This window comes from Spermophilus citellus (genome assembly GCF_964194105.1).
Source record: "Spermophilus citellus genome assembly, chromosome: 12".
Lineage (NCBI taxonomy): Eukaryota > Metazoa > Chordata > Mammalia > Rodentia > Sciuridae > Spermophilus > Spermophilus citellus.
This window is the reverse complement of record NC_138198.1, coordinates 60,933,899-60,961,287: the sequence shown is the minus strand read 5'-3', so window position 1 is coordinate 60,961,287 and position 27,389 is coordinate 60,933,899. Positions and strand designations below refer to the sequence as shown.

Sequence of the window (27,389 nt, the reverse complement as noted above, 5' to 3'; positions counted from 1 at the left end):
CTCTGGGCTGACTGCACAGAGTCCCCAGGGGGCAGTGCAGTGGGGGGTTAGAGGCCCTGCGCTTCTAGACAGCAAGTCTGAGCCCAAGGCCAGGGTCTTGCAACCCCCCCGATTTCTGGGTCCCACTGTTACAGCAAACACTGAAACACACCCACAGCTCACACTAAGGATCCCATAAATATAGTTCAAGTGTTATGACAGAGGTATGCATGACTGCAGGGGAAAGAAAGGCTTCCTGAGGCCTGAGAGAGGACAGAGAGACATCTAGTCAGAACACAAGAAGAAAGGAAAAGGCCAGGCGTGAAGGCGCATGCCTGAAATCCCAGGAGCTAGGGAGGCTGAAGCAGGAGGATCTCAAGTTCAAAGCCAGCCTCGGCAAAGGCGAGGCCCTAAGCAACTCAGTGACACCCCGTCTCTAAATAAAATACAGAATAGGGCTTGGGATGTGGCTCAGTGATCGAGTGCCCCTGAGTTCAATCCAGGAAGGAAGGAAGGGAGGGAGTGCATGCATTCATTTCAAAAGAAACCACAGAAGAGCATGAAGGCATGCAAGTGAGACCCCACAGTCCACACTCAGAACACACCATACTAGGTATGTGGAGGGCAAATGAGGTAGTGGTGGGCTGCTCACAGAAATTCTAAACAAAGACAGAGGAAAGGAACCCAATCCCAAGGCTCTTCGTGATACTCAGGATTTGAATTCTATCCTAAAAACAATGAGAACCAGGTCATAATTTTAACCAGGAACTGGAATGTTCTGGTTGGCATTTGAGAAAACACTTTTACATTCAGCTTTTCAACCTGTGGGGGTAAGAACTGTCTTTAAGTGGCCCAAGTAAGAAACCCAAGACGCAGTGGCTTTTCTAACCCTATGTACACAGGCGGAGGTAGTGATGGGTGGATGGTAAGTAGTACCTGGGCAGACACGGGAGAAGTAAAAAGTGTGGATGATGTCATCTGAATAGAGTGATGAAGGTACAGGAGAGGAGTGGGCAAAGAACTATGTAACTGGGCTGGGGATGTGGCTCAAGCGGTAGCACGCTCGCCTGGCATGCGTGCGGCCCTGGTTCGATCCTCAGCACCACATACAAACAAAGATGTTGTGTCCGCCGAAAACTAAAAAATAAATATTAGGGGCTGGAGATGTGGCTCAAGCGGTAGCACGCTCGCCTGGCATGCGTGCGGCCCGGGTTCTATCCTCAGCACCACATACAAACAAAGATGTTGTGTCCGCCAAAAACTAAAAAAAAAAATAAATATTAAAATTCTCTCTCTCTCTCTCTCTCTCTCTCTCTCCCTCCCTCTCTCACTCTATCTTAAAAAAAAACATATATTAAATTTTTTTTTTTTAAAAAAAAAAGAACTATGTAACTTGTATCTGCCTACGGAACAAATCTGACATGCAAGAATCAGGGAGGCCCAAAGTTTCTCTCTGCCCTCTTTCAAAAAGCACTTACTTTAAAAAAAAAAAAAAAAAGCACTCTCTGTCTCTACATTGGACTCAACTCACTCCACTCTCATCCAGGGTGCTATCCACCACTGGCCATCTTCTTACACACTAACTTTCCAACAAGTTTGTTAAGTTCCCTGAAAGCAGGAGTTTCCTACTTATTTAACCAATGCCTTAAAACTGAAGTGACTGATGAACATACTACTGATGAGAGGCCATGATTGACTCCCTTTATGACCACTGCAAAGTCTTACACACCAGGCCCCGCTCCTCTCACACTGGGTGCTGTGCTGCCAGGAGGTAGGTTAGAGAAGAGGGCGGGAGGGGTCCTCCCTCTACAATGTGTAAACAAGGGTCTGCATGCCAAGAGTGAGCTTTAAGAGATTCTTAGGGATAAAACTGGGAAAATCAGAACTGCACACAACAGATAGGAGTCTTGCAAACACCACTATGACTGAAAGAAACCAGAACCACACTGTGTATACTCTTAAGATTCCATTCAAAGAGAATTCAAAAACAAGCAAAGCCTTATCTCCTGTGCTACAAGTCAGGAGAGCAGGGGCAGGTGGCAGAGTACAAGGGCTTCTGGGAATGTTCTCTTTAAGAATCTGATGCAGAATCTGGTCCCAGTTATAAACACACAATCACCTTGTGAAAGAGCAGCAAATCTTTAAACTCATGATACATGCACGTTCAATTCAAACAACTCTTTAAAAAAATAAAAAATAAACTATGGGGCAGGGGTTGTAGCTCTATGGTAGAGCACTTGCCTCACACATGTGAGGCCCTGGATTCGATCTCGGCACCACATAAAAATAAACAAATAAAAACAAAGATATTGTGTCCATCTACAACTTAAAAAAAAATAACTTCGGTTGCTTGACAATTTTCTAAATCTTAGAGTTTCTTCACACCTACTGAAGTACACAACCAATGTATGCCATGTAAATAATACATAAATGAATCCGTTCACACCCTCCCAACTCAATGACTAATAGAAACTGGTTAGTCTGAGCCTAGTCTACAGCATGCAACTCACTTTAGTAGGTTCTGCACCAATACTGCAGCTCTACGAAATGAGCTAACCTGCACAGGTAAAACTACACCTTAATTACCCTCAAGCATCAAAATAAAAGTAGCCCATTTCCTAACAGTGAAAATGCATACCTCAACACTGGTCCAAAGGAGGTCTCTGCCTGATCTTCCTCACTCCACAGTTCCTAATCCTACCAATTTCTTCACGGCACTTGTGGCCAGCTGAAGTTATCTCATTTTTCTGTCCACTTGCTTTTCTTCTCTTCCTCTCCACAGTATTTCAAATCCCATGAGGATAGAGACCTTGTCTGTCTTTATACCACTGTATACCCAGAGCCCAGATGGCAGTATGCTCAATAAAAACATGTCAAATGACCACAACTACCCAGGTAATTTACTTTAAGGTCATCAAGTACACACAGGATCAAGTCAGTACCAATAAATCAGTTAAGTCCAATGCAACAGCAAACACAAAATAAATTATCACTCCACTCCTGGGTAAGGTAATCTTTGAAACTGTACCAGCTTTTGTACCAGCTCTGAGGTTGAAAGGTTTGATAAGGTTTGATGATTTGGAAGACAGAGGCAATTTTTCCATGTATTTTATGGAGTATTTCTGTAAAAGACAAACACAACAAAACCAAGTACCTAAAGTGTAAAGCCATGGTTTGGATCCTCAGGAAGCACTGTTAGCCTGGCCTTCCTCTGTCCCAGTGCAGGTACCTCCTCCTCTTTCGGGGGTTTTCCTTTCTAAAAAGCATCACCAGGTGACACCCTTACAAAGCTTCCAGCAAAAGTCATAACTAAGTTGTGTTTTCCCACAAAAAGTCTGCAACAGTTCATAATCACCTAAGGTGTTTTGAGTTGGCAAGGTATCTGCATTTAAGGGGGGAAGATTCCAAAGGTACAAATGCAAAGAATCAGGGAGTCTAGAACAAGAAAAACCACACACAACACTGCTGCTGCCTCTCCCTGCACTCCAATATCCTGAGTACCAGCTTTTTCTAAAGCAAATTATTTATTCCCACACCACAGCACTAGCCAAAGTCATTTCCTCGCTTCTACTTGTCTATAAAGGCTCCCAAAACAGTGAACTTTTCAGAGGTGCAGTAGTCAAATGATCAGGAATTAAATAAAGCGTGATTTCAATTCAACATTATAAGAGCAAAGTTCTAAATCTGTGGCAATTAGCCAAAACAAAACTTTTCTAATTTTTCAAGTGAATGCAACGTAAACAGCAGTTGAAAACAAAAATTACAGCCCTACTAGCAAAGAAACATTCATTAATAAGAGCATGGAGCAATGTTTTGGTAATTTTTATTTTAAAGACAACGCTGCACTCACAGTCATAAGACCACAAAAGCAAAATGCTTCTTCACCAGTCTAGGAAGTGCCTACCAGACACCTGCAAGTGCAACTTAAGAGAACAGTTAGGCAGTTCCCAACATTCAGCTTTGCTTCCCTTCCTCTCTTAAGGCAGCATCTTCTTTTTGTGTGTCTGTCAAAGCAGGAAGAGAAGCACTACTACAGCGATCACTTAGGAAGGGATAGGATTCTCTTCCTACCCACCTGCCACCTCTCTTAACACTGAACCCCCCTCTTTATTTTCCATCCAGCAGCACCGCGAAGCAACTCTCTGGCAGCCCCTGACTCCTCCATGCTCCAGGGTCAGAGACTTTCTATCAGAGAACAGGCATAAGGTAACCAGCTTAGGTGATGAAAGGTTCTAAACTACACTGTGGTGATGACATCACAGCTCTTTAAAATGACAAAAAAAAATTAATTGCAGCATTAGCAATGGACGAATGCTATATGTAAATTACACCTTAACAAAAGTTTATGGGTTCGCTGCTGTTGTTCTATATTGGGGATTGAACTCAAGGGTGCTTTACCACTGAACCACATTCTCAGTCCTTTTATCATGAGGCAGCATCCAGCAAAGTTGCTGAAGTTAGCCTCCAACTTGGTCCCTTCTGCCTCAGCCTACAGAGTTACTGATGACGGGTGTGCACCACCAAGCAGAACCTCAAAAAAGATTTTAAAACAAATAATGACCCAGGGCTAGAGAGTGGGATAGCATGCTTGGGAAAGAATTGCATAAAAGAACCAGAGACCCAACACGTAATTAATAATACATCTAAAACATGTATCTCCATTGCCCCTGAGCCTTCCAAGGGGACTATTACAAATTCCTTAGGACCTTAGCACATTCCTTACGACCTTTTTATCTCCCTTTCATTCTGCTCCCCAGAAAAAAGAAAAGAAGCCCTCACTCTGAATCACCTTCATGATTATACCTGCAGAATTAAAAACATCTGATGCACATGGCAATAACAGTGTAAAGCTGGCAGGTGATTCTAGAGAAATCAATTCTAGTTGTCCAAAAGAAGTGGGGGGAAGGGAACCATGTGATTGATTCCCCAAGCCAGACTGCTTCCATCCCATTTTTTATTGCCTCTCAGAGTCTTTACAACTTGAATTACAGTCATCTGGATACATGTCTTGCCATCCTTTACACATGTCCCTCTCCTACCCAATGCCTTCAAGAGTATCTTCCACAGCCTAGGAAGAGTGGCAGTATTTTCCTAATCATATTTAGGAACATCAACTCTGTCTTCATAGGGCAAATAGAGTTCTGTTCCCTGCTGGGCTGCCACTAATTCAAAGCTGTTCTCCCGGACTGACTGGTAGATGACAGTGACAATAAAGAAAAGAATGACCAAAAACTTCAAAATAACCATGTAAACTTTTGAGTTTGGCTTAAGTTTCTATTCACCAGTGAGATTCTCAAGTTCTTAGGAGTTTCCTAGTCATTTACTTGACTAGGCTGTTAAAATACAGCTAAAACAATTTCTATGTCAGTCAACAAACTGTTCTAAAATCCCTGATTTTTGCCTATTACCCAGTTCCAAAACCGAACAACAGGGCTGGGTTGTAGCTTAGGGGTAGGGCACTTGTCTAGTATGTGCAAGGTCCTGGCTTCAATCCCCCCCAGACTGGAAAAGAAAAAAAAAGTTTTGTACGGCCGTCAATACCAAGTCTGATTAATACCAAACAAGACAGAAAATGTCAAGTTCATATCAAACCTGTGAGGTACCAAAAAAAAAGACCCAAGAAAAAACAGCGCAGTGGCAAGTATCACAGAGAAATTGACCAAGCTAATGCACAGAAGGACAAGACGAAACCTGTCAAAAACTCACTGTCCACATGACGCCCATCCGTAATTGAGGAAAGCCAAGGTGTTAACTAAATTCTGATTAATGCCTTCTGCAAAGATCTAAAACACTAAAATAGTGATAATAACCAAAGTCAAAGAAATCTCAGTCAAATAAGAGTATCACAACTTGGTGAGAGTTCAAGTTCTCAGACTTGTGAAATGTATGTTCAAATACTACTCAATGACAGACATCAAAAAAACTGCCTGAGGATCCATAAAGATACTACACAAGCCACTTTTCCTGAACTTACTCTGAAATATTTTGCAGTTATTTGTTAAAAAATGAATTTCACTGTTATCATCTGTGGCCCTAAAAAAACCTTATTCTTTAAAGTCAAAACCTTCCACGTGCTTCCAAAAACTTGATGAGTCAGGTTTTTAAAAAACTTTTCTGTAGAAACTGAAATGCATTTCATTATGAGATAATTATTCCCAGCAATAAATCAGATGTAAACTTTTGAGTTTGGCTTAAGTTTCTATTCACCAGTGAGATTCTCAAGTTCTTAGGAGTTTCCTAGTCATTTACTTGAACACCATCTACAGTAACACTCAAAGCAAAACCACAATAAAGAGGTTTGGCCTCTAAGGGATTCTACATGTAAAAAACATTACTCATAAATAATACACAATCACTATTGCTTTAAGTAACAAATATGTTTCTAAAGTTTCATGCCATCTGATGGAATACCCTATTTTAGATAGCAAAACAAAATCCATGAAACCACGAATAAAGGTTTTGTTTTTTTAATTTTAAGTAAGCCTATGATGAATTTTAAGTAAATCTATGATGATACAAAAAGGTGACATGAACCTACTTTTAGGAAAGCTACTTATGGGGAAATATCTTCCTCAAGTTATATACTATTTTTATTGAGTGGTTTCATTACTTAGGAGTTAGTGGAAATCACAGAATAGTTCTACCGGTGATTGGACCAAATAACCCCACTTACATGCTTTTAGGTTGTCCAGTAGCCTATTTAATCCCAGGTATAAACACAGCAAGGAACCCTCAACAGGACACATTCAAACAAGTACATCCAGTTAGAGCACTACTACACAGACACATTGGAACACCACCAATCAAAAACAAGTAGCTAGTGCAATGAGACTCCTGGCCACCGCTTTAAGTTCTAAAGCATACACCAAAAACTCAATGTCTTCCTTTGACACACACCCCAACGCCTGTCCATTAAATGATACCAAGAACAGTTTCACTTCAAACACGACTGAAATTCCAGATAAAAGTTTAAGGATGACCGAAAGACCAGAAAATCAGTCTTGACATTTCCTCCATTACCTACCGTTATGTACCCTTACATACCTAGAGTATACCACCTTCATTTACATGAAAAGGAATTCTTTCAACCAACATTATTTTCATCACAATGAAGCTTAAAACACAAACTTCAAAATAGTCATCCCATTCACTTCACATTTTGCAAAACCCCATCACCACTCTGCATAAGCTAATCATGCAGGGGAAAGAGAAAAAAAAAAAAAAAAAAAAACCTGACAACTCGGCCTTCCAAAACATGCACTTTCTTTATCATACCCCCCAACGTCTATTTTCAAGTGCAAGAAAATAACAGACATTTACAGCTCCAACAAGAAAAACACAACCAGCCTTTCTGTACTACCACCATTAAATTTCCCAAAGAGGAGGAAAATAACTCAGGACAGGCAAATTAAAACCATTCTGCACATGGCAGAAATTTAAAAAAAAAATAAATTTTTTTTTTTTAAAAAAAGGTCTCGTGTCCTACAATCCATAGCAAGAGCACTGCTTCCTCTCTTTCCGAGCCAACACCAATAAGCCAAAAGGATACAAGTGTCAAACCCGGCGTCTGTATGAAATAAGACGAAAACCTGGGAAAATTCCTTCCCATAAATCATCCCGCGAACATGAGGCACTGCACCCAACGCCGAAGACACACGACCCCAAACCCGTCGCCCACCCCCAGGGCGCAGGAAAAGCCGCGATCAACAAGTTGGAGCCGGGGCAGAAAAGTACAGCTCGCCGCCCTCCCCCCAGCACCCCGCCAAAAAATTTTTTTTAAAGCCCAGTGCCCGACCAAGAGGGCCGGGCCCCGCGTACCTGGTGGAGGTGCCTTTACGCACGTCGCAGATACTGCATTTGAAGGCTTCGGCGCTATTCCTGAAGGTGCACACGCTGCAGTCCCAGAAGCCCTCGTCCGCGGCGGGCTTGGCTTGCCTCTTAGGCCTGCGCGAGCGGGAAGAGGGCACAGCAAAACACAGGCGCGCGTGAGCGGCGCGGTGCCGCAGGAATCCGACGCGGCAAACTTCGCGGCGCCCCACGCCCACCCCGCGCGGCCGCCGGCCCGGCCGGGGGCCTCGCGCACCCGCGGCCGACCAGAGGCCGCGGTGGGCGGGTGGCGCGTCCGGGGGGCGCGGGGCGGCGCGGCAGGGCGCGGGCCTCCGCCGCCGCCCGCCCGCCCGCGCCGCCTCCTCCCCACCTGTGCAAATCTCCTTTGTCTGGGAGGAGCGGCGGCGGCGGAGGGCGGCTGAGGAGGAGCCGTCATGGCTGCGGCGCGCACGGCCCCGGCCCGCGCAGAGCGCCGCCGCCCGCCGCCGCCCGCCGCCGCCCGCCGCCGCCCGCCGCCGCCGCCCGCCGGTCTCCATCTTAGCCGCGCCTCCCCGCGCGCGCCGCTCGGGCCTAGTCGCCGCCGGCCCCCGCCGCCCCGGCCTCCCTTCCGCCCGCGGCGCCGAGCAGGTACCTGGTCGGGCTCTTCTTGTCGCCCATGGTCATGGACGGGCTGCGCCCAGCCCCGCCGCCGCCGCCGCCGCCGCCCGCAGGAGAAACGCCGCCCAGGAGTCGTCGCGGACCGGCCGCCCGCCCGCCCTCAGCCGCCGGAGTTCGAGCTCGGCCGCCGCCGCCGCCGCCAGTCTCCGGATGAGACCAGTCCCTGCCAGCGCCGCCTCCGCCGAGTGACTGACGAGGGGCGGGGCCGGCGCCGCGAGTCACTCGCCGGCCGGCCAATGGGAGCGCGGCGGCGGGGACGGGGGCGGGGCGCGGGGGAGGCGGGGCGGGGCGGACGTGGACCGGCCGGCGGCGTGCGTGCCCGGGAGCGTGTGCGCGCGGGGGGCGCGCGGGGGGCTCGCGTGCCTGTCGGGGGCCTTAGCGGCCCGGCGCGGCGGAGCGTGCGAGCCCGGCGGGGCGCACTTGGCCGCGCCCGGGGGCGGGCAACCGGCGGCGGGGCTCTGGCACTGCCGCCCCGCGGGGCAGCCGCCCAGCCCCCGACCCCCCGAGCGGCGCGGGAGAAGTAGTTGTGCGCAGTTTGCGCGGGCCGCGGGGGCTGGCAACAGCCGCGCCGCTCGCAGCGCCTCGAGGCTTGCAGCTCCCCGGCGGCGGGCAGGGCCTCCTCTGGCCCGCGTGCCCAGATACACTTGTGCTCCTCTGCCGCGCGGAGCTCCGGAGCCGCCTCCTCCAAAGTCCCGGCCTCGGGTGGAGACGGCAGCCCCGAGCCCTCCCAGTCGGGTCGCGGGAGGGAACTCTGCCCGAGGCCAGACCCCGGGCTGCGGGCCGTCGGCTCCCCTTCCGACTCCCCCGGAGCCTCAATAGGGCGTTTCCCCCGAGAAGTTGCCGTTCTGATCCCGGCGACCACATGCCTGCCTTCCAACCTGGTGCCGCAGCTCCTCCCCTCCAAAATGATGCTCTTAACCCTCCTCCACACTGTCCCAGGAACAGAGCCACATGGCTGGTTGGGAGGACCTGGTCCAGCGTGCGCTTGGCCGTCTCAGGCCACCAGCCGTCTCAGGCCACCAAGTCGAGCCGAGTCCCAGGAAGTCCTGCCCTGTAGTAGGAACTCTGGACCATCTTGAGTGATGATTGCCCCCTGAGCTGGTGGCCAGAGTGGTGTGCCACATGGGCACTGGGGTCACCAAGGTCTTGGGCTGCAGGTATCTGGCTCTGACTAGGAGACCTCAGCATGTCCCCAGCCCCATGTCTTGTCCTTAGTGGGTAAGAGGCTGCTATTGTCCAGTCTGGAGGGCAGTGGTGGTGACCCGTTGGTAAAACAGGGATCTGAAGTGTCCTGTGTGCTGGCTTGGTCCAGTGCTGCTCACCAGCAGGCAGGCATGTGTCCCTAGTCCCTGGGGCTTACTCTGCCATAGCACTGTGGGTGGGTGTTACTCAGGCTGGCAGATCCTCACACCCCTGGCACGTGGCCATGCCTTAGTTTCCCCACTGGTAGGACAGATGCCCTCCCTCCCAGCAGAGTGTCTGGGTCCAGGCGCTGGGAATGTGGCTGGGTTCCTCAGAAGTAAGGTACTCCAGAATATTCCACTGGAGAGCAGGTGGGTTAGAACCTAGAGGGGCTGTGGGCAGCTCAGCTGAGGCGTTGTTGAAAGTGCCTGTCCTGAATGCCTGTCCCCAGCCCACAGGGTCCAGCCAGCTTGCTGACCATAGTATAACCAGGAGAGCAGGAGGCTGTCCCCCGGGGCTGGGTGAGGTTTTCTCAGGATGCCAGTCCCGGTGGCAGGTGGGTCCGCAGCCTCCCAGCCCAGTTACGGGAGACTCCCAGGTCCAGAGCGCTGTAAGAACAAGGACCCCCAACAGGAGTGCTGTCCACCCTCCAAGGGGCCCCAGCAGTGTCTGCTGTAGGAGGTCCTGTGCCGCGTTTGAAGCACAGGCTTCAGGTGGGTGAATGACAAGTGGACCCTTCGTGGGTCCACCCAGTGTTCTCTCCTGTCATCCTACTGGGGTCCCTTGGCCAATGGGGTGGTCACCCTCATTGAGCCAAGTGGTGACCCTGACCCAAATGGGCAGCAGTGACCAAGTCTGCAGAGCTGCCTGTCCTCTCTCGGAGTGGCCCAGGCTCTGGCCAGGCCATGCCCCTCCATGTCAGGGAGGGGCCCAGCTCTCTTCTGCCGGGGCTCAGCAGGCTGTTCAGGTGGTGGCAGGGAGAGGCCCCCGCGTCCGCTTGTTCCCCTGCCCTGCTCCTCCCGGCAGGGCCCTGCCTGGCATCCTTTGACCAGCGTTCCCTCGTGGTCTTTGCCAGGTGGCGTGTCTAATCTGAACCCAGAGTTCTCCTTCCAAGGCACCAACCTGGACGTGGGCAACATCGTGCTGGCCTTGTACCGTGGCCTCTTTGCCTACGGAGGATGGTAGGTTCCAGGACGTCTGGCCGCTTCACGGTCTCACAGCACTCAAGTGTGCAGCTGGGGACAGGCAGGACAGACACTGGAAGCCCTCTCAAGGGCATCCCAACCCCAGGCCGCCCTGAAGGGCCGTGAGAGGACCCCTGAGGCCTCCGTAGCATGTGTCCCTCTCTGTGTCCTCGGAACAGGCACAAGGTAGAAGCTTGAAGCCTCCCCAGCTGGGACCTGCAGCTCTGTGGCCAGCAGGTGGGAAGGTGCTAGAGGGAGGTGAGTGGGCAGGGATGCGGGAGAGCAGGAGCAGGTGGGAGTGACCGCCCTGGTGCGCCCAGGCCCCACTGGGCAGACGCAGTGCGATCCCACCTGGAACCCAGGCCCTAGCCTTCCCTGCTCACCGGGGTTGGCTCTGATGGGTGGAGTGAGGGGGCGCGCAGGGGTTATGGGGGCTCCCTGCTGAGTTTGTATCTTTTTCCTAATGGTTGTGGGGTGACATAATGAAACCTGATTTCTAGGAATTACCTGAACTTTGTCACAGAGGAGATGATCAACCCCTACAGGTACGTGGAGGGGTGAAGGAGACATCACAGGGACAAGTCACAGGGACAAGCTGGTTCCATCCAAAACCCTTTGGTGGGCTCGGCTCGGCCTCTGGGGAGCTGTGCCAGGTGCTCACAATTAGGGTGATGGGCGGGGCTGGCTTCTGGGCCCCTGTCCACCTGTGTGAACTGGAATAAGCCGTGGCCTGGGAGTGGACCACATGTGCCCCTGGGACACCTGTCCTGCATTAGATGCCCTCGGCAGCCCCAGGTACACAAAGGGTGGCCCTCTGTCCTCTGGACCACTCCAGCGTGTGTATGAAGGTCCCCCGCCCCCGGAGGTGGCTCTCAGCCCTGGCCCCCAGGGTGTCCTGGGTGGGGACTGGTCAGGGCTGTGGGCCTTCAGACAGGACCCCATCAGGGGTAACGAGGCAGGCAGATGGAGCCACCAGCCAGGTGGCCCGGCTCCCCAGGCCCAGGCAGCTGGCCCCTGCCCGAGAAGCCAGCTGAGACGTGGGGACACGCAGGGCTGTGCTCCAACAACCAGCCCCTCCCTGTTGTAGGAACCTGCCCCTGGCCATCATCATCTCCCTCCCCATCGTCACCCTGGTGTACGTGCTGACGAACCTGGCCTACTTCACCACGCTGACCACTGAGCAGATGCTGACATCCGAGGCTGTGGCCGTGGTAAGACAGCTGCCCGCCTCCCCGGGGTCCAAGAGCCCGAGACCAGGCTGTCCCTGCATGTCAGCCTCTCGCCTACCTGGAAGGGCCGTGCGGCTGTCCTCAGTCTCCTTGGAAGGTGTCACAGGAGGGCTCCCCCGCTGGCCGGGGCGTGGCATCCTCCTCAACCTTGGCTGCGATGAAACCACAGACGCCAGGCGGCCTCTACCATGATCAGCGTGTCTGCGGTTGGTCAGGTGGACAGACTGCCCCTGGGCTGTGTCCTTGGCCTCTGGCTCCTGCCCCTTGCCCTCCCATGCGGGAGGAGCAGGGTGTCCTTGCTGTGGCTGAGTCTCACTTGGTTCAGATCCCGCGCTTGCAGAGACCCACTCACCAGGCCCTGTGAGAGTCCCCAAGTGAGGCAGGCAGATCCTCGTCCCCAGACCCGCACCTGCTCTTGGTCAGGCGAGAGGCCAGCTGGGCAGGGCCAGGCAACCCAGGGAGGCCCACCAGAGGGCCTGCCATCAGGAGCAGCCAGAGTGCCACCTTGTGAGCAGGACTGGGACAGCCAGGGAAGGGCCACTGTCCTGAGCTGTCCCCACAGTCCAGAACTGATCCCAGGGATGGCTGTGTGTGCACAAGCCAGGATTAGGCCAAGTGGGTCCTGGGTCGGCCCTGGTGAGGTCCCAGGGCTCACGTCCTTGTGTCCCTGCAGGACTTTGGGAACTACCACCTGGGAGTCATGTCCTGGATCATCCCCGTCTTTGTGGGCCTGTCCTGCTTCGGCTCTGTCAACGGGTCCCTGTTCACGTCCTCCAGGTGAGTGCCCGCCTGGGGTCGAGGGAGTCGCCCGGCTGCCAGCCTCATCTGCTTTGCAGCCTGTGCTTGGAGTCCTGTTTGGTGTGTAGAGGTCGGGTGACAGGGAGGCCGGAAGTGTGACCTTTGCCTTCGCCCTCCCTGGAGCTGGTGGACTGCTGGGTCCTGCAGGCCCCTTCCTGGACTGCAGGAGTAACACCAGGAGGGCTGGAGGGAGGCCACCAGGGCTCCTGCCCCTGCTCCTGGGACCCAACTTGCAGGGTGCGGTCCACCCTTCAGCTGTCTGTAGGCACCTCCATCCACGGGTGGGGTCGTGGGCCTGACTGCTCACTGCTTTGTCCACAGGCTGTTCTTCGTGGTATCCAGGGAAGGCCACCTGCCCTCGATCCTGTCCATGATCCACCCACAGCTCCTGACACCCATGCCGTCCCTTGTGTTCACGGTAAGCCTGCCACACAGCCCTGCACCCTCCGCCCCGCCACCTGTGTTGTCCAGGTGTACACAGTGGCGCTCTGGGCTCTGGAGCAGCCAGAGCGCCACCTTGTGAGCAGGACTGGGACAGCCAGGGAAGGGCCACTGTCCCTGAGCCACGGATCATGACTGGGATGCTGCAGGGGCTGGGAGCTCTAGTCAGCCAGGCCCCGGGCACCGAGAAGGCACTTTAACTCTGCAGCACGTGCTGGTGTAGACAGTCCCACTGCCGAGGCTGTCCGGGCACCTCTGGGCTTGGGCATGCATCCACCGTGCACTTTTCTCTCTCCTTCTCTGAGCCTGTTTGTTAGTTCTCTGCTTCTGTGTGACAGCCACCCAACCCGGGGCCCAGAGCACAAAGCCTTTACCTTCCCACATCCTGCAGCGCCAGCGGGGGCTGCCCACCTTGGTCTCAGAGCTTGATGACTGCAATTGGCATGCTGCCCTCCAAGGGCATGGCAGGGGCTGTGGACAGGAGGCCAAAGGTTGTGGGCACACGGGCTTCTCCACAGGGAGCTTGGGCACCCTCGCGATGGGACGCTGGCTCCCGCTGCACATGTGATCCAGAGAGCAAGACGGCCGTGTGCTTTGTGGCCTAGCCCCGGCCGGGTCTGCTGTCCTTGCTGCCTGGGCCTGGTTGTTAAAGTGAGTCCATAAGTGCCATTCCTCGGGGAGCAGGGTTAGGCTCCACCTCTTAAAGAGAGAAGTATCACAGAAGTTCTGGACATGCTTAAAGGGCCAGCTTGACCTTGGTTTTGAAACGGCCATCTGTGTAGCGTGGGGACTCTGTACTTACTATGATCCCCAGTTGGTGGGTGCATAGTTTAGTTCCAGGTTGCTGCTTTGATGCAAGGTGTGCAAGAAGCGTTGGGTCCAGGCATCTGTGCTTGCTCTGTGGGCAGCACCTCCACTGTCCTGGAAGCCCATCGCTCTCCTGGCCTCTCTGCACCTCACACGACCCCAATGTGCTGGAGGCTGAGGCTGGTCACGATCCTCCCTGGATCGGGCATGGCCCTGCCCAGGGCTCAGCCAGCCCCTTTCTCCTGGCAGTGCGTCATGACCCTGCTGTACGCCTTCTCCAAAGACATCTTCTCCGTCATCAACTTCTTCAGCTTCTTCAACTGGCTCTGCGTGGCCCTGGCCATCATCGGTATGGTCTGGCTCCGCTTCAAGAAGCCTGAGCTGGAGCGGCCCATCAAGGTGAGTACTGGTGGTGGGTCCAGCCAGCGCCGCAGGCAGAGAGCAGGCAGAGAGCAGGCTGGAGTGTCCCGAGGAGCCTGAGGCAGGAGTGGGACCCGCGCGGCCTCCCAGTCTCCACCTCCCCCCAGCAAAAGGGCATTGCTGCCCTCTGGAGGGCTCTGGGAACTGCAGTCAGCTTCGTGAGCATGAGCGGTGGAGGGGGCACGGCAACTGGGAGTCCTGGGAGCAACAGGTGGCCACTGGCAGCAGCTCCTGTCACTCGGCCAGCTCCCTTTGGTACTAGGTCATTATAACTGGCTCCTACCACAGGCTTTGACCTGTCCCCACCCCACCCCAGCTGTCTTTAGAGAGGGGAAGAGCCTGGCTCTCTGGAGGGAGCCCCGTGACTTAGTGCCCAGGACGCCCTGGTCTCCCCTTGCCCTGAGCCTGGGAGCTCAGGTAGCCAGTGTAGCACCTTTTAACATATGGTTAATGTTCCACCTGACGAGGGCCCATAGGAAGGCTGGCCCACAGGAAGGCTGTCGGAGGAGTGGCCAGCTAGACACCCCACCCTTCACAGGGACCAGCCCAACAGCTGGGGCAGGTGTCCACAGGAGGGCTTTGTGCAGGCACCAGGTCCTGCGGGCACGCTTTCCCAGGGGACTGGGCACTGTCGTGGAGTCGGTTCCCTTGAGCCTGGCCGCCTGTGGGTGCAGGACAGCAGAGCTCTCAGAACAGGCCTGTCGGCACCGCCCACAGACAGACCGGGAGAAGCTGGCTCTGCTGCCCAGGCCTCTGCGGCCCCCGCCTTCCCTGTGCCCCGGCTTCTGCCCCAGCCTGTCTGTAGGCCGCGGGTTTGGGGCAGGAGTGCCTGGTCCACCCACAAAGGGCCCTCTGAGCAGGCAGGACTCTGCTTGCTGGTGGGTGGCCAGGCCTTCCCAGAGGCTCCGCGTCTGTGATGTGGGAACCAGCAGCCCCCCTCCACCCCCGGAGCCCGGCTGCTTGTTTTCATTCCTCTGCTGACTTGGGGCCATTCCATGCCTGGTGCCTGTGCCAGGGCCGGGGTGAAGTGCTACGGACGTGGGCTCAGTTCGTGCCCCGGGGCCGACCCTGCGGAAGGTGCAAGTCAGCGCCTGCCCTGTCAGCACAGGCACTGGCCGGGGCTGTGGGTGGGGCGGGCGCAGATCCCAGGGAGGCTCCAGGGTGGCACGCCGCTGGCCACAGGACATGGGCTGGAGCTCTCCGTGGGCTGGTGGAGGTCACTCGGCGGGGTGTGGTGGTCGGGAGGAGCCCAGGCCCGGATGCTGACGCCCTGCTTTGTGCTGTCCCCAGGTGAACCTGGGCATGCCGGTCTTCTTCATCCTGGCCTGCCTGTTCCTCATCGCCGTGTCCTTCTGGAAGACACCTGTGGAATGTGGCATTGGCTTCGCCATCATCCTCAGTGGGCTGCCTGTCTACTTCCTCGGGGTCTGGTGGCAGAACAAGCCCAAGTGGCTCCTCCAGGGCATCTGTGAGTGTCCAGGCTACTGGCCGAGATGGGCTGGCATCAGCCAGGCCTTTGGCCACTGCAGGGTGTCAGTGGTGAGGACACCCACCTACTCCCAGCTCAAGAGCTGGGCAGCAGCTCATCTCAGAAAGAGGGGTTCCCAAGAACCAGGCTGCTGTTGCCAGAGAAGTGCCCACTGTCACTCACCAGCCTTGACACACTGCCTGACCTTCCTGGGCAGAGCAGGAGAAGGCGCCAGGCCCGGGGTGGTCCACATCAGAGTGGGCCCTGTCCTCACCCGTGTGGAAGGCCAGGCTTGAGAGAGTCCGCACCGGCGGGCCTTGCCAGCTAAGATTCTAGGGTGGCCCCTGTGCAGGCGAGGAGACCCACACCAAGGGCTGAGCCACCCATCATTTGAGCAGGACTCTCCTCCAGCCTGGGTCCCTGTGGAATCTCACGCAGGGTCACACCCAGAGCAGACTTAAGACAGAAACCTTGTTCTGAAACCACCCGTCTCCCTCCCCAGGCAGGCTCTGCGTAGAAAGTGCCAGGGTGGCCCTGGAAGTGGCTGGGGGGGGGGGGCGCTGGCCAGGCAGCACCACAAAGAAAAAGGAGAGAGAGTGCCAGGCGGTTCCTGGGGCCCTTCGCAGGCAGCCTGTTCTCAGGGCACAGTGGTGACATGGGCAGTGTGGGCCGGGCACACGCACAGTGGCAAGGCCACCAGGTTGCTGTGCAGTCACAGGGCTCTGGGGTGGGCAGCTGCACCTGCTCCCACACTCCTCGCCTGCTGGCCCGGGCAGTCTGGCATGACGGAGAGTTGCAGAATGTGCTGCTGGCCAGGAGGCCCTGGGGAGGCGCCAGTGCTGACCACACGGTCTGGAGGGCCACACAAAACTTGGAGTTCCTGTCCTCCTGCAGCTTGGCACGGTGTGGGGACAGGTCAGGTGGGAGCTGGGCTTGTGGGTCCTCGTCTCCACAAGAAGGACGCCTGGCCCAGCCCGAGGCCTGGCCGTGCTCACTCTGTGTCCTCTCCCGCAGTCTCCACGACCGTCCTTTGCCAGAAGCTCATGCAGGTGGTCCCGCAGGAGACCTAGCTGGCGGCAGACGCTGCTGGCAGGGAGCACGCGAAGGCCACGCGCAGACGACTCGCCCTCAGAAAAGCAGCTCCCGGTCTCCCTCGTCCCCTCACCGTCCCTGCCCAGGGCGGCACCCACAGCAGCTGTGAACACTCTGGTACGAATGGTGTCCTGGAAGATGGATGTCCCTGGTGGCTCCCGGGCACAGTGCCAGCAGTGAGCTGGGGCAGGCCTGGTGGCCCCCCCCATGGGACCCACCGCCTTCTCCCTTCCCTGTTCATCTGCATTCAACTTAAATTTGGGGTCAAGTCAGTGCCACCAACTGATTGCTGTTTAGAGAGGTCAGGAGGAGGTGGGAGACATCTCGACAGTGCCTTGTGCCTCCAAGGGACCCGATGCCGTGGCTGCACAGAGCACTGAGGACCTGCACTGGCGTGGCAGTGCCTGTCTGCGGGCGCACCTCCAGCTGCTCCAGCCCTCTTCCCTCCAGCGCCGGTGTAGGGCTGAGAGAGAAGAGCCCTGGCTGTGTCTTTGCCTTAAAGTCTCGAAATGGCTCCTGCCCTGCGAACCCTGGAGAACGAACCTTCAGCAGCAAGAGCCAGCCCTGCCTGTCCCTGGGGTTGACCATGGGGCTGTGTGCATCTAGGGACAGCCAGGAAGGCAGGCAAGGCACGGCTGGGGACCCTGGCCTCTGCCTCCCACTGACCACAGCAGCCCTTCAGCCCTTGGGCTCGCTTCCCCCGTGGCCAGGGTTTCGACTTCCCCTCACGTGCCCCATCCCACTCTCAGAAGACAGCAAAGCCTTCCTGGGCTCTCCTCTCTCTGCCTCCGGTGGGCTTTGTCTTTGTTGTGCCCTGGGGCACTTGAGGCCTGGCCAGCACATCTGGCCACACTGTTCTTGCTGAGCTGTCAGGAAGTCCCTGCAAGTCACCCGCAGAGAGCGGTTCCTCTCTTCAGGTCAGACTGAAGGGACTCTGAGGCCTGAGAAGAGCTCAGCAGGCTCCTGTCTTGCAGTGGGAGCTCAACCTCAGCTTCAGACCACTGACCCCCCCCCCCAGGAGGAGGGCAGTGCCAGCCACTTGGCAGGGTGCAGCGTGTTCCTGGGGTGCGGTATGGCCAGGTCGGTATGGCTAGGTCGTGGGACCCCCACCTGCGAGGCAGGTCAGAGGGGTCCGTCTGGTTCTGGGGCCTGTGTCCACGGTGCTGACTCTGACTTGCCGGCTAGTGTCCAGGAGCATAGTAGGACCATGGCCCATCTGGGAAGTCTCTGCTGTCCAGCCAGGCATGGCCGACAGTCCGCAGGGCCTGGGATAGCAGACCCTGGCCTGACAGCCTCTGTTTGTCCCCTAACACTTACTAACGCGGAGGTATGGTTGGCACCGTGTTTATTTATTTCAGGTGGCCGGCTGGAGCCGTGGTGTATTGGCACCGTGTCTGAATCGGCCACCTTGGCCATCCACTGTGGCATCCACAGAGCTAGTGACTCGTGGCTGGTACATCTTCTATTCTGTGTTAATGGCTAACCTGTTACACTGGGCTGGTGGGGTGGGGAGTTCTATTTGTGGGGTCTTTTTGTTTTTAAAGAAATGCGACTGAGATTCTAAAAATCGCTGGTGCTTCTGTGTTCTTCTTTGGGGCCACATTGGGTATTGGGATGTTCCAGGTCCCCCCCAATATCGCTCTCACAGTCATCAGGGTCTGGACAGGTGCGGGGGATGTCACGACCTTACAAGTGTGGGACCCTGGGGTGGCCAGGCTGGAAGGCAGCCAGGGACAGGGCAGGACCAGGGCAGGGACTGCAGCTGAGGGAGCCCTGAGGTGGAGGGGCCCAGCCTGGGGGGCCAAAGTGCTGGTGTGGTGCACCCAGATGGGGGATTCCAGGCAAGGGGAGGGAGGGGGCATACCACAGTGTCGACCTGTGGGGCCAGGACCTGCTCTGGGGACCTGGGGACCTTGTCCAAGAATGGTGTGGGGAGGGTGTAGGGCTTGGGTCACAGGCCCAATCTGCCATTAGGGTAACTGGGCTGGCTGCCTCCTCATGCAGCGGGACTTGCAGGTGCCTCCCATGCAGAGAGGATGGGCACAGAGAGGCCTTGGGCAGGTGCCCTCCCTCCACTTTGTGAAATGAAGAAGTGGGCCTGTCCACGCCAGTCCCGCTGCCCACCTCCAGGCAGTTCCTGGTCCGCCTTTTATGTGGCCCCCAGCCCTGACACAGTGAAACAGGCAGCTGGTGACACAGCATCTCGGCACCCTGACACCAGCCCTGGCGCCACCTGGGGCAGGAGACTGGCCACGAGCCCCGCTTCTCTGGGTGACAGCCCAGTGGGCGACTGGCTACCCCAGCTGCGGTGGCCATTCTCCAGCAGCGGCCACACCCCTCTTGCTGGGGTGGCGCCTTGGGCACTCCTGAGGGGCTGCCAAACCCCCTGCCCTGCGGCACTTCCTGATGACGTCCACTGTGAGCTTAACACCCGGTGTGCCTGGACAGTGGCCCAGGTTGAGCAATCCCCACCCATGTCCTCAGGAGCAGCTGGCTAGGAGAAAGCCCCTTTCCCAGGTGACCTAGGGGAGGGGCAGGCCCTCCCTGGGACAACACCAGTCCTAGACCCTCAAGCTATTCCCTCAGGCACCATGTGGGAGTGGAGAGCCCCCACTGCCCCACAGCCCTGCCCCTCCCCTCGCCCCGCTCCTCTCAGCCTGGCATCAGCCTGGTCAGCAGGTAGCCACTCACCCTGCCTATGTTGTCCACTCGCAGGACAGGACATGGGCTCTGGCCAGCAGCCTGGCTGCTCCCTGGCACTGGTAACTGGCCCCCCACTACCCCTCAGGTGCCCCTGCGGCCCAGAGCTGGGTGGCAGTGCTGGCTTCCTCTTCAAGAGCTTCACCAGCCCTGGACGGGCAGAGTCCTCGGCCCTGGGAGGACCCTCCCCCCCCAGGACCCTGCAGGAGGGAGTGGGCTGACCTTGGAGAGGGACCCTGAAGGCCAGCCTGGCCGGAGGAACTGGGTGGGAGCTGGCCTGGTGGACTTGTCGCCCCCTCCTGGGGCAGGGCAGGGCGGGCTGCTTGGGTAGGCGCGAGGCAGGGTTTTTTTTTTTTAATATTTATTTATTAGTTATTGGCGGACACAACATCTTTGTTTGTATGTGTATGTGGTGCTGGAGGATCGAACCCGGGCCGCATGCATGCCAGGCGAGCACGCTACCACTTGAGCCACATCCCCAGCCCGAGGCAGGGGTTTTGAGAAGGGAAACAGCGGGTTTTACGAAGGAGAGACTTCCTGCAGAACTACCGCAAGGAATGGAGATGTCTCACTGGGGGTACCTGCTCCAGCCACGTGTTAGCTCTCTGTGACCAAAATGCCCGGCAAGAACAATTAAAGGAGGGAAAGTTTACTTGGGCTCACAGAACAGAGCCTCAGTCCATAGATGGCCGACTCCATTGCCCAAGGTACGGCCAGGGCCCTTGTGGCGGAAGGGCCTGGTGGAGGAGAGGAGAGCGGCTCTCTGCAGGAAGCCCCGGGAAGGGGCGGCGGGGCACATGTGCCCTCGCAGGGCCTGCCCCCAGCGACCAGCTCCAGCCATGGCCACCTGCCAACAGTGACCACCCGCCAGTCCAGTCACCCTGGGTGAGCTCAGGAGCCCCAGGGACTAGACACCTCTGGATGTCCCTGCAGGGACACTGGAGCTTTGGGGCACACCTCATGTCCACACCCTAAACTGTCAGGCCTGGGAGGGTCTCCAGTTCCAGGTGAGGGGAGGGAATGGGGCCAGGGATGGGGGTGTGGTAAAGGGCCCTCGGGAGGCCTCTCCTGAGGGGCCGGTGGGTCCCGAGGCTTCAGGCTCCTTCCAGGCTCTGGGGAAGGAGAAGAACTGAACCAGTTTGCTCATGGCATTTTGTCTCACTGGGTGTGGTGGCCACATCTGTAAACCCAGCAGGAGGCTGAGGCAGGAGGAGCGTGAGTTCAAAGCCAGCCTCTGCAACTACCAGGTGCTGAGCCACTCAGTGAGGCCCCATCTCTAAATGGAATACAAAATACGGCTGGGGTGTGGCTCAGTGGTCGGCTGGGGTGTGGCTCAGTGGTTGAGTGTCCCTGAGCTCAATCCCTGGTACCACAAAAAAAAAAAAAAAAAAAAAAAGCATTGTGTCGTTGGTCACTGATGAGACAAAGGAGTGGAAGGGGGGGGTCTGTGTAGACCCCTGCCCATGCACTCCACCGTCCTTCCTGCCCCCCAGCTCCAGCTGGCTCCCTGATACCAGAAGAATTTGGGAGACGGTGGACGTGAGTCCTTGGTGCCAGGCAGGGGCAGCTCTCCTCCCCAAAGAGTGGGGTCAGGGCTTGGGGCTGGACTTGCGGTGTACCCCATGAGGCTTCTACCAGGCGTCCCCTGAAATGAGAGCAGGGTGTCCTAGGCCCCCACCGCCCTGCCCGTCCCTCAGCAAGTGTCAGCCAGCCCTGTTCTTTGAGGACTCAGCCCACGGAATCCAGGTGCACAGGAAGCCCAGCCGCTGCTAGGACCAGCGTGACAGGAGAGGCACCAAGAAGCGTGAGAGCCCTGACTAGGTGTGAACAGCACGGGAACAGCACCACCCTGCCCAGCTCCCCGACTGTCACTGATGTGAAGGGTCTGGACACTGTCCACAAAGCCACCTGGAGAAGCTGGGCCTGTCCCCCCAGGCAGCGCTGCTGATGGTGGTGGGTGGAGAGAGCCGGCCTGCTGCACCAGGGCCTCAGGGCTACTCTCAGCTCCCATGGGCAGAGCAGGAGATGGGGCCACTGGGCGGGCCTCTCCTGTGGACCCCCAGGCTCACACAGCCATCGGGCAGGTAGCAGGGCTGCATGGGGAGCCCCCACCTGGGGCGCTGTCCGAAGCCCGCACAGGCCTGAGCTGTCAGCAGGCATGAGGCTGGGGGTGGGCAGTAGGACTAGGTCCTGGTTGAGAGTGTGGACTGCTGACCTCTAGCAAGTGGGGAGACTCAGGAACCTCCCTGTCCCCAGGACCCCAGAGAGGGAAACTAGCACCTACTCTGGTCCTCCCGGCCTTGGGCAGGGCCTCCCAGCCCCCTGAAGAGTCTGTCAGCCCTCCACCTGCTTCCAAAACATCTGCAGGGGTGGTGACAGTGGAGAGCACCCTCCAGCTCCTGTAGGCGCACTGCAGGGAAGAGTCCCGCAAGCCCTGCCCCTTCCAGGTTGAGGCGCCGCAGCAGAGCCTCCAAGGGGCTCCCCCAGGTCTACGGCTGGCTGGGTGGGCAGCAGAGGCCACCCTCTAGCACCTCGTCCAGAACCTGTGGGGCCCACTGGTCGCTCCTGAGAAAGTGAACTGACCCTGCAGTCGTACATGGGGAGATGGGTGATGTTGCCCCACCCTACGGAGAAAATGGGGCCCCTAGACATCCCTTAGCCTACCTGAGAAAACAGGAACTGAGAGGTGGGATTGGACCCACGTGTGTTGGACACAGAATGCAGTGTGGAGCCCCACACCCTGGCACCAGAACACCTCGGCCCCAGGAGAGGCGCCTGGCCCTGCACCCCGCAGGCCTGCCCCACCTCCAGCCCACCCTCTTCCTGGGCCTGGCCTCAGCGTCCATCTTGCAGCCCATGTGCATCTGGTCCTGTCTCCAGGGAACAGGCAAATCCTCCCCCCAGAAGTATCTTGGGCTCCGTCCAAGGCTTCATCCTCCTGCCAAGCCGAAATCCCCGACTCTCGTGTGCCGAGGCCCACCCTGCTCACTTCCTGAGGTCCAGTTCCAACAAGACCCAGTTCTTTCCCTTGAAGCAAAGAGCGACTAAATTCTGCAAGTAGGGGCTCAGCTGCTTCAAACACGTGCCCCCAGTGAACAGGTCCTTCACAAACTCGTCTCTACCTGTTCATTAGGGAGCAAATCCTCTGGGTCAAATAGGGTAATGGAAGGTTCCAGAAGTCCCCTCTCCCTTGCTGACGTTCGCAAGGGTGGGAGGTGAGCAGGCAGGTGGCCCAGGTCTCACCCCCAGGAAGGCTTTTACCCTTCCAGTGAAAGCCCAGGGCCGCCCTCTCTACAAGAAGCCCAGCAGCCCGAGGCCATCTGTCCTCAGTAGGACGCTCCAGTTAGTCCCACCAGCTTGTCAGAATCCCTTAATCCTAGCAGCTCCTGACTCAGGTTGGGGAGGGGCTGGGGAAGCTCACGACAGATCACTTTGGCTGGGTGGCTGGCACGCGGGCTCCGGTCCTCCGGGCCTCCAAGGAGGCTTCGCCAGGCAGGTCCTCCTCGGCACAGTGCACATGGGCAGTTGTCTTTGCTTGCTGGTGACATTTCCTAACATTTCAGGGGGCTTGCCCTTCTGGACAAGGGTCCAAGAAAGCCCTGGGCTTACTGTCCCACAGTTGTGACACTTTATCCAAGACTGTAGCCCTCCTGGGAAAGGAGCCCTGCCATAGCGGAGCCGCGGAGCCAGCCTCTTCCATGAAAGCTGCTCCCATGTCATTGCTAAACTTGGCTCATTCCCCGGAGCTGGTCTGTGGAGGATGAGCTGTCAGGGGAGAGCCAACTTGGAGGAGAGTGTCACGAGAAGGCTCGCGGGGGACATGCCCTGCTCCCTGCAGGCCCTGGCCCCGTGCAGATGCCCGCTGAGCTCCATGGGAGGGCCATCTGCTGGCCTTGCTCCTCTGTGCCTTCTGTGAGAACAGCTGGGAGCTGGGCTGGGGACACACACCAACACGGACAGAGGCTGAGGCCGGAGGAGCCGGGGGATCACAAGTCCAAGGCCAGACTGAGGGACTTGGTGAGACTCCGTCTCAACATTTAAAAAATAACTGAAAAGGGCTGGGGTGTGGCTCAGTGGTGAGGCTCCCTTGAGCTCAACCCCCAGCACAAAAACAAAAAATACTTTAGAGGCTGGAGATTCTCCAACTTCTTTCAACCGAAGCTGAAGAACAGGCAGAGCACTGCCCGGTTGGACCCCGGAGGTGGTTTTCTGTGTGGAGTCCCAGCTGGGAGGGCTGAGCGGGCAGCTCCACCTCCCAAGTCCCCCCTCTCCTGTGAAGTGGGGTGGCCAGAGGACCCCCATGCAGGGCGGGTGGGGTCAGGGAAGTGGCCCCTCTCCCAGGACACCTGCTCTGTCTGGGGTCCACCAGCCTCTGGAGTCCAGGGACTTCTGGGAGGCCAAGACCCGTGGGCAGCTGCAGGGGTGCATTGCCCCTGTCCTGGGGTTTGCTTCAGGGTGGCCTGGGGGAGACTTGCCGGACCTTCTGGAAGCTCTGCCTTCGGAACAGGAGCTGCTGGAAGGGACAGTTCCTCTTCCGGAAGCAAGAGCCTGGGGAAGGGAGGCAGGGAGGCCGCCTGCCCCGGCCTGCGTGGCAGCCTGTCCTTGCTGTTCCCGTGTGACTTAGGCCCCCGCTCTGGGGCGAGTCCCTTGGGACCCAAAGACCACACTGCTTTGGACCTGAGGCTGGTGTCCAGGGTGCCCCACAGCTGTGAGCTGAGCTGTGTTCCTGCTGTGACGGTGACCGCGCCCATCCCCTCCAAGAACCTCTCAGGGAGATAGGCCTGGAGTGGACACTGGGTTCAGCCCAGACCCCGGTCAGGGTGGGCCACACTTCACAGGGTCTCCACAGGCTCAGGCTGAGTTCTCCCGACTTGTCTTCCACCTGGGAGGCCATTCACACGAAGCCCTTTTGGGCTGCCAGCATCCAGTGGCAGGTGGACATGCAGCCATGAACCCCTGTGCCCCAAGCCAGAGCAATGTGGGGAGGTGCCAGCCACAGAGCTTCTGGGGATCAGCAGAGGCTGCTGGTGACCACGTGCCCTCGCAGACTCGGCCCAGCCCTGCTTCCCTGGGCAAGGCCCCTAACCTCCACACCTCAGCGGCAGGGGGAGATGCAGTGTCAAGTCCAGTCCTCATGGGGTCACATTGTCCTCTGGCTCCTCAGACCCTGCCCACTTCTGTTTCCTTTCTTTGGGTTCCTCTAGAGGAAAATCCATGCCTCGTCCCACGTGGGGCAGCTCGGGGTCATGACTAGAATCCCACCCTGCCCTGTGCTCAATCCCGAGCTCTGCTGACCCTGACACCTGTTCTGGGTGGACCCGTGGTATCTAATCCTCCAAGAGGAGGGGCCTGTTGATCCCACTATCTGGGCTGGTTTAGCTCAGGTCTTTACATATTTTTCAGACCCTTGCTGATGGCAAAAATCCTGGCCATCGAGTCCCCTGGAAGTCACCTGGGGTCTCAGTTCCACCTTGTCTCCTTTGCTTCAAGGGACGCTCAGTGCTGAGGCGGAGGCCTGGGGTCTCAGGTGAGCCGAACCGCTAACTCCACACCCCCAGAAAGGGCACAGTGAGTTTCTGGAGCCAGTGCCCCCTGTGGCCTCCCAGTGTGTGAAAGGCACGGCACAGGTGCCCAAGCCAAGGTGGGGACGTTCCTGGGCACGGGGCTACATCAGCCCTCACTGGGAAGTGCCCACAAGTCACAGTGGCAGATGAATGAGCTGAGTAGTCCCCTGGGGACAGAGCACTCCGTGCCGAGAACGCTGCTCAGCTGCCGTGGGTGGCAGTGTGAAGAGGCCTTGCTGACCTCCCCTTGCAGAGAGGCAGTCCTGGGCTGTCCTGGGATGGGCTGCATCAATTCCCTCCTGGAGGCCTGGAGTGGACACTGGGGTTCAGTCCAGACCCTGGTCAGGATGGGGTCAGCCTAGGATCAAGGCGTCCACAGGGCCACTCTGCCTCTAGCAGCCAGAGCACGGACGCTCTTCGGCCCCCAGTTCCTGCAGCCCCAGGCCCCCCTGGCTAGTGGCCCCTCCCGTTTCTGCCAGTCCAGGGCAACCTCATGCTAACCCATCTGCCAAGACCCTATTTCCAAATAAGGTCACGTCCGAGGTCCCGGCAGACCTGCCCTGGGGAGAGGCTCTTTCACCTGGCACATGGTGGCCAGGTGAGTTCCTGCGGGGCTCCTGCAGAGTGGGCATGCGCTGATTCTCCATCTCAGTGGTGGCCCTGACCTGGGGGCTCCTGCTGACCCAGCAACAGGCCATCCATGTCAGCTGCAGGGAATGGAGACGGCTGCCCCTGCCTTGCTCTTGAGGCTCAGGGAGATGACCCCCGGGAGCCACACCCACAGGGCCAGGGCCCAGCTCCCACTTCCCAGAGCGATGGACAGTGCTGGCCAGGCCCAGCTCATGTACACTTGTGGGCATCTGTGGGATTTCCACAGAATATTCTAGAAGGCCCAAACGGGAGGAACAGATGGAAAAGAGCTCCAGACCAGAAGCTGGGCCCACCACAGTTCCAGTTCCCCACGGCCTCTTGGGTTTCATCCTTGCCACCAGAGGGCCCCTCCCCGCCTCTGACCCCTGCACCTGCTTCCCTTCCTCTGTGGCACTGATGAGAAGATCAGGGCCTCCAGATGGGGAGGAGGGGGTGGTGCAGGGACAAGGGGGCAGCTGGGCGTGCTTAGTGACAAAGCCCTGGGTCCCCTCTCCAGCACCACAAGAAGAGAGAGGAAATCTAAGGAGGTGCTCCTCTGCGGTCAATGGTGCAGGATGGACACCCGAGAGTGGCACCTCCCTGACTTTTTGGAACCACTTTAGATTTACGGGAAACTGGAGAGTGAATAGGACGCTCCCGTGTGACCCACCCTTGTTTGTAAGGGACAATGGTCACACCGTGAGCCCCATGGGCTCATGATAGGAATCAAACTCACTTTGTACAGGCCTCTCTGGCTCCTCCTTGCACCCAGTCCCCGTCCCAGAACCCCACACAGGATACCACATCACCTTCAGTCCTGCCTCCTCAGCCCGTTAGGTTTTGCACCCTGGGGCACCCTGTGCCCGGCACCCTGCAACCCTTGCCCGCACCTCGGCCAGCTGTCTGGCAAGGCCACCAGCAAGAGTCTGCAGGCCGGCCAGCCCCTGCCCTCCTGCTGCAGATCAGCACCCTGTGGCCTCATCACCTGGCTGTGGGCCAGGCAAGGGGACGCAGAGAGAAGGGGCCCATGCCAGTGGCTCTGAGCCAAGTCCTTTGTTCCAGGAGCTCACTACATGGACACTGTCACCAGTGGACACAGCCCTCGCCACCGTCCTGTGTAAGTGGCTTATCTGAACACAGTGGCCTCCAGGTCCTGTGACGAGGCCTGACACAGACGTGTGTGAGTGCAGGCTCCTGTCATGGACTCCCCACTCCATTTTATCAGGGCTTCTCTGTGCACATGGTGTGTCTTGTGTGGGGGCTGTCCCCCGAACCACGCTCCCGCCCCGCTCGGGGTGGACGAGGGATTCCTTGGTGCTGGAGACCTCCACGGCACCAAGAGTCTAGGGAGAGAAGAGACTTGGGGTGCAGGCAGGGAGCAGGAAGCCAGGGGCCACGGCAGGAGCCAGGC

The 27,389-nt window shown here is 57.2% G+C and overlaps 2 protein-coding genes, 1 long non-coding RNA gene and 1 pseudogene across 6 annotated transcripts in view; 3 read left to right on the top strand and 1 right to left on the bottom strand.

Moving 5' to 3' along the window:
• LOC308632048 (phosphatidylinositol 3,4,5-trisphosphate-dependent Rac exchanger 1 protein-like) overlaps positions 1 to 8,463 on the bottom strand; it is a 38,451-nt pseudogene extending 29,988 nt beyond the window's left edge. The window contains exons 1-2 of the transcript XR_014024323.1: positions 8,438 to 8,463; positions 7,798 to 8,244 (exon numbers count right to left, since the gene is read on the bottom strand). The product of XR_014024323.1 is annotated as a phosphatidylinositol 3,4,5-trisphosphate-dependent Rac exchanger 1 protein-like (transcript). The remainder of the gene's footprint in view (positions 1 to 7,797; positions 8,245 to 8,437) is intronic.
• LOC308631439 overlaps positions 1 to 27,389 on the top strand; it is a 566,835-nt gene that overhangs the window by 516,867 nt on the left and 22,579 nt on the right. The window lies entirely within an intron of this gene.
• LOC308632047 (uncharacterized protein) lies at positions 9,505 to 12,250 on the top strand (the record flags this gene model as incomplete). Its single annotated transcript, XM_081263704.1, has 3 exons — positions 9,505 to 10,826; positions 11,330 to 11,374; positions 11,917 to 12,250. Exons 1-3 carry the CDS (start codon positions 10,561 to 10,563, stop codon positions 12,248 to 12,250), a joined length of 645 nt encoding a protein of 214 aa, XP_081119830.1. The 5' UTR covers positions 9,505 to 10,560.
• Positions 12,247 to 14,648, top strand: LOC308632046 (large neutral amino acids transporter small subunit 1-like; the record flags this gene model as incomplete). Its single annotated transcript, XM_081263703.1, has 4 exons — positions 12,247 to 12,264; positions 12,732 to 12,835; positions 13,178 to 13,274; positions 14,354 to 14,648. The coding sequence occupies 4 exons, from the start codon at positions 12,247 to 12,249 to the stop codon at positions 14,582 to 14,584; spliced, it is 450 nt and encodes a 149-aa protein (XP_081119829.1). The 3' UTR covers positions 14,585 to 14,648.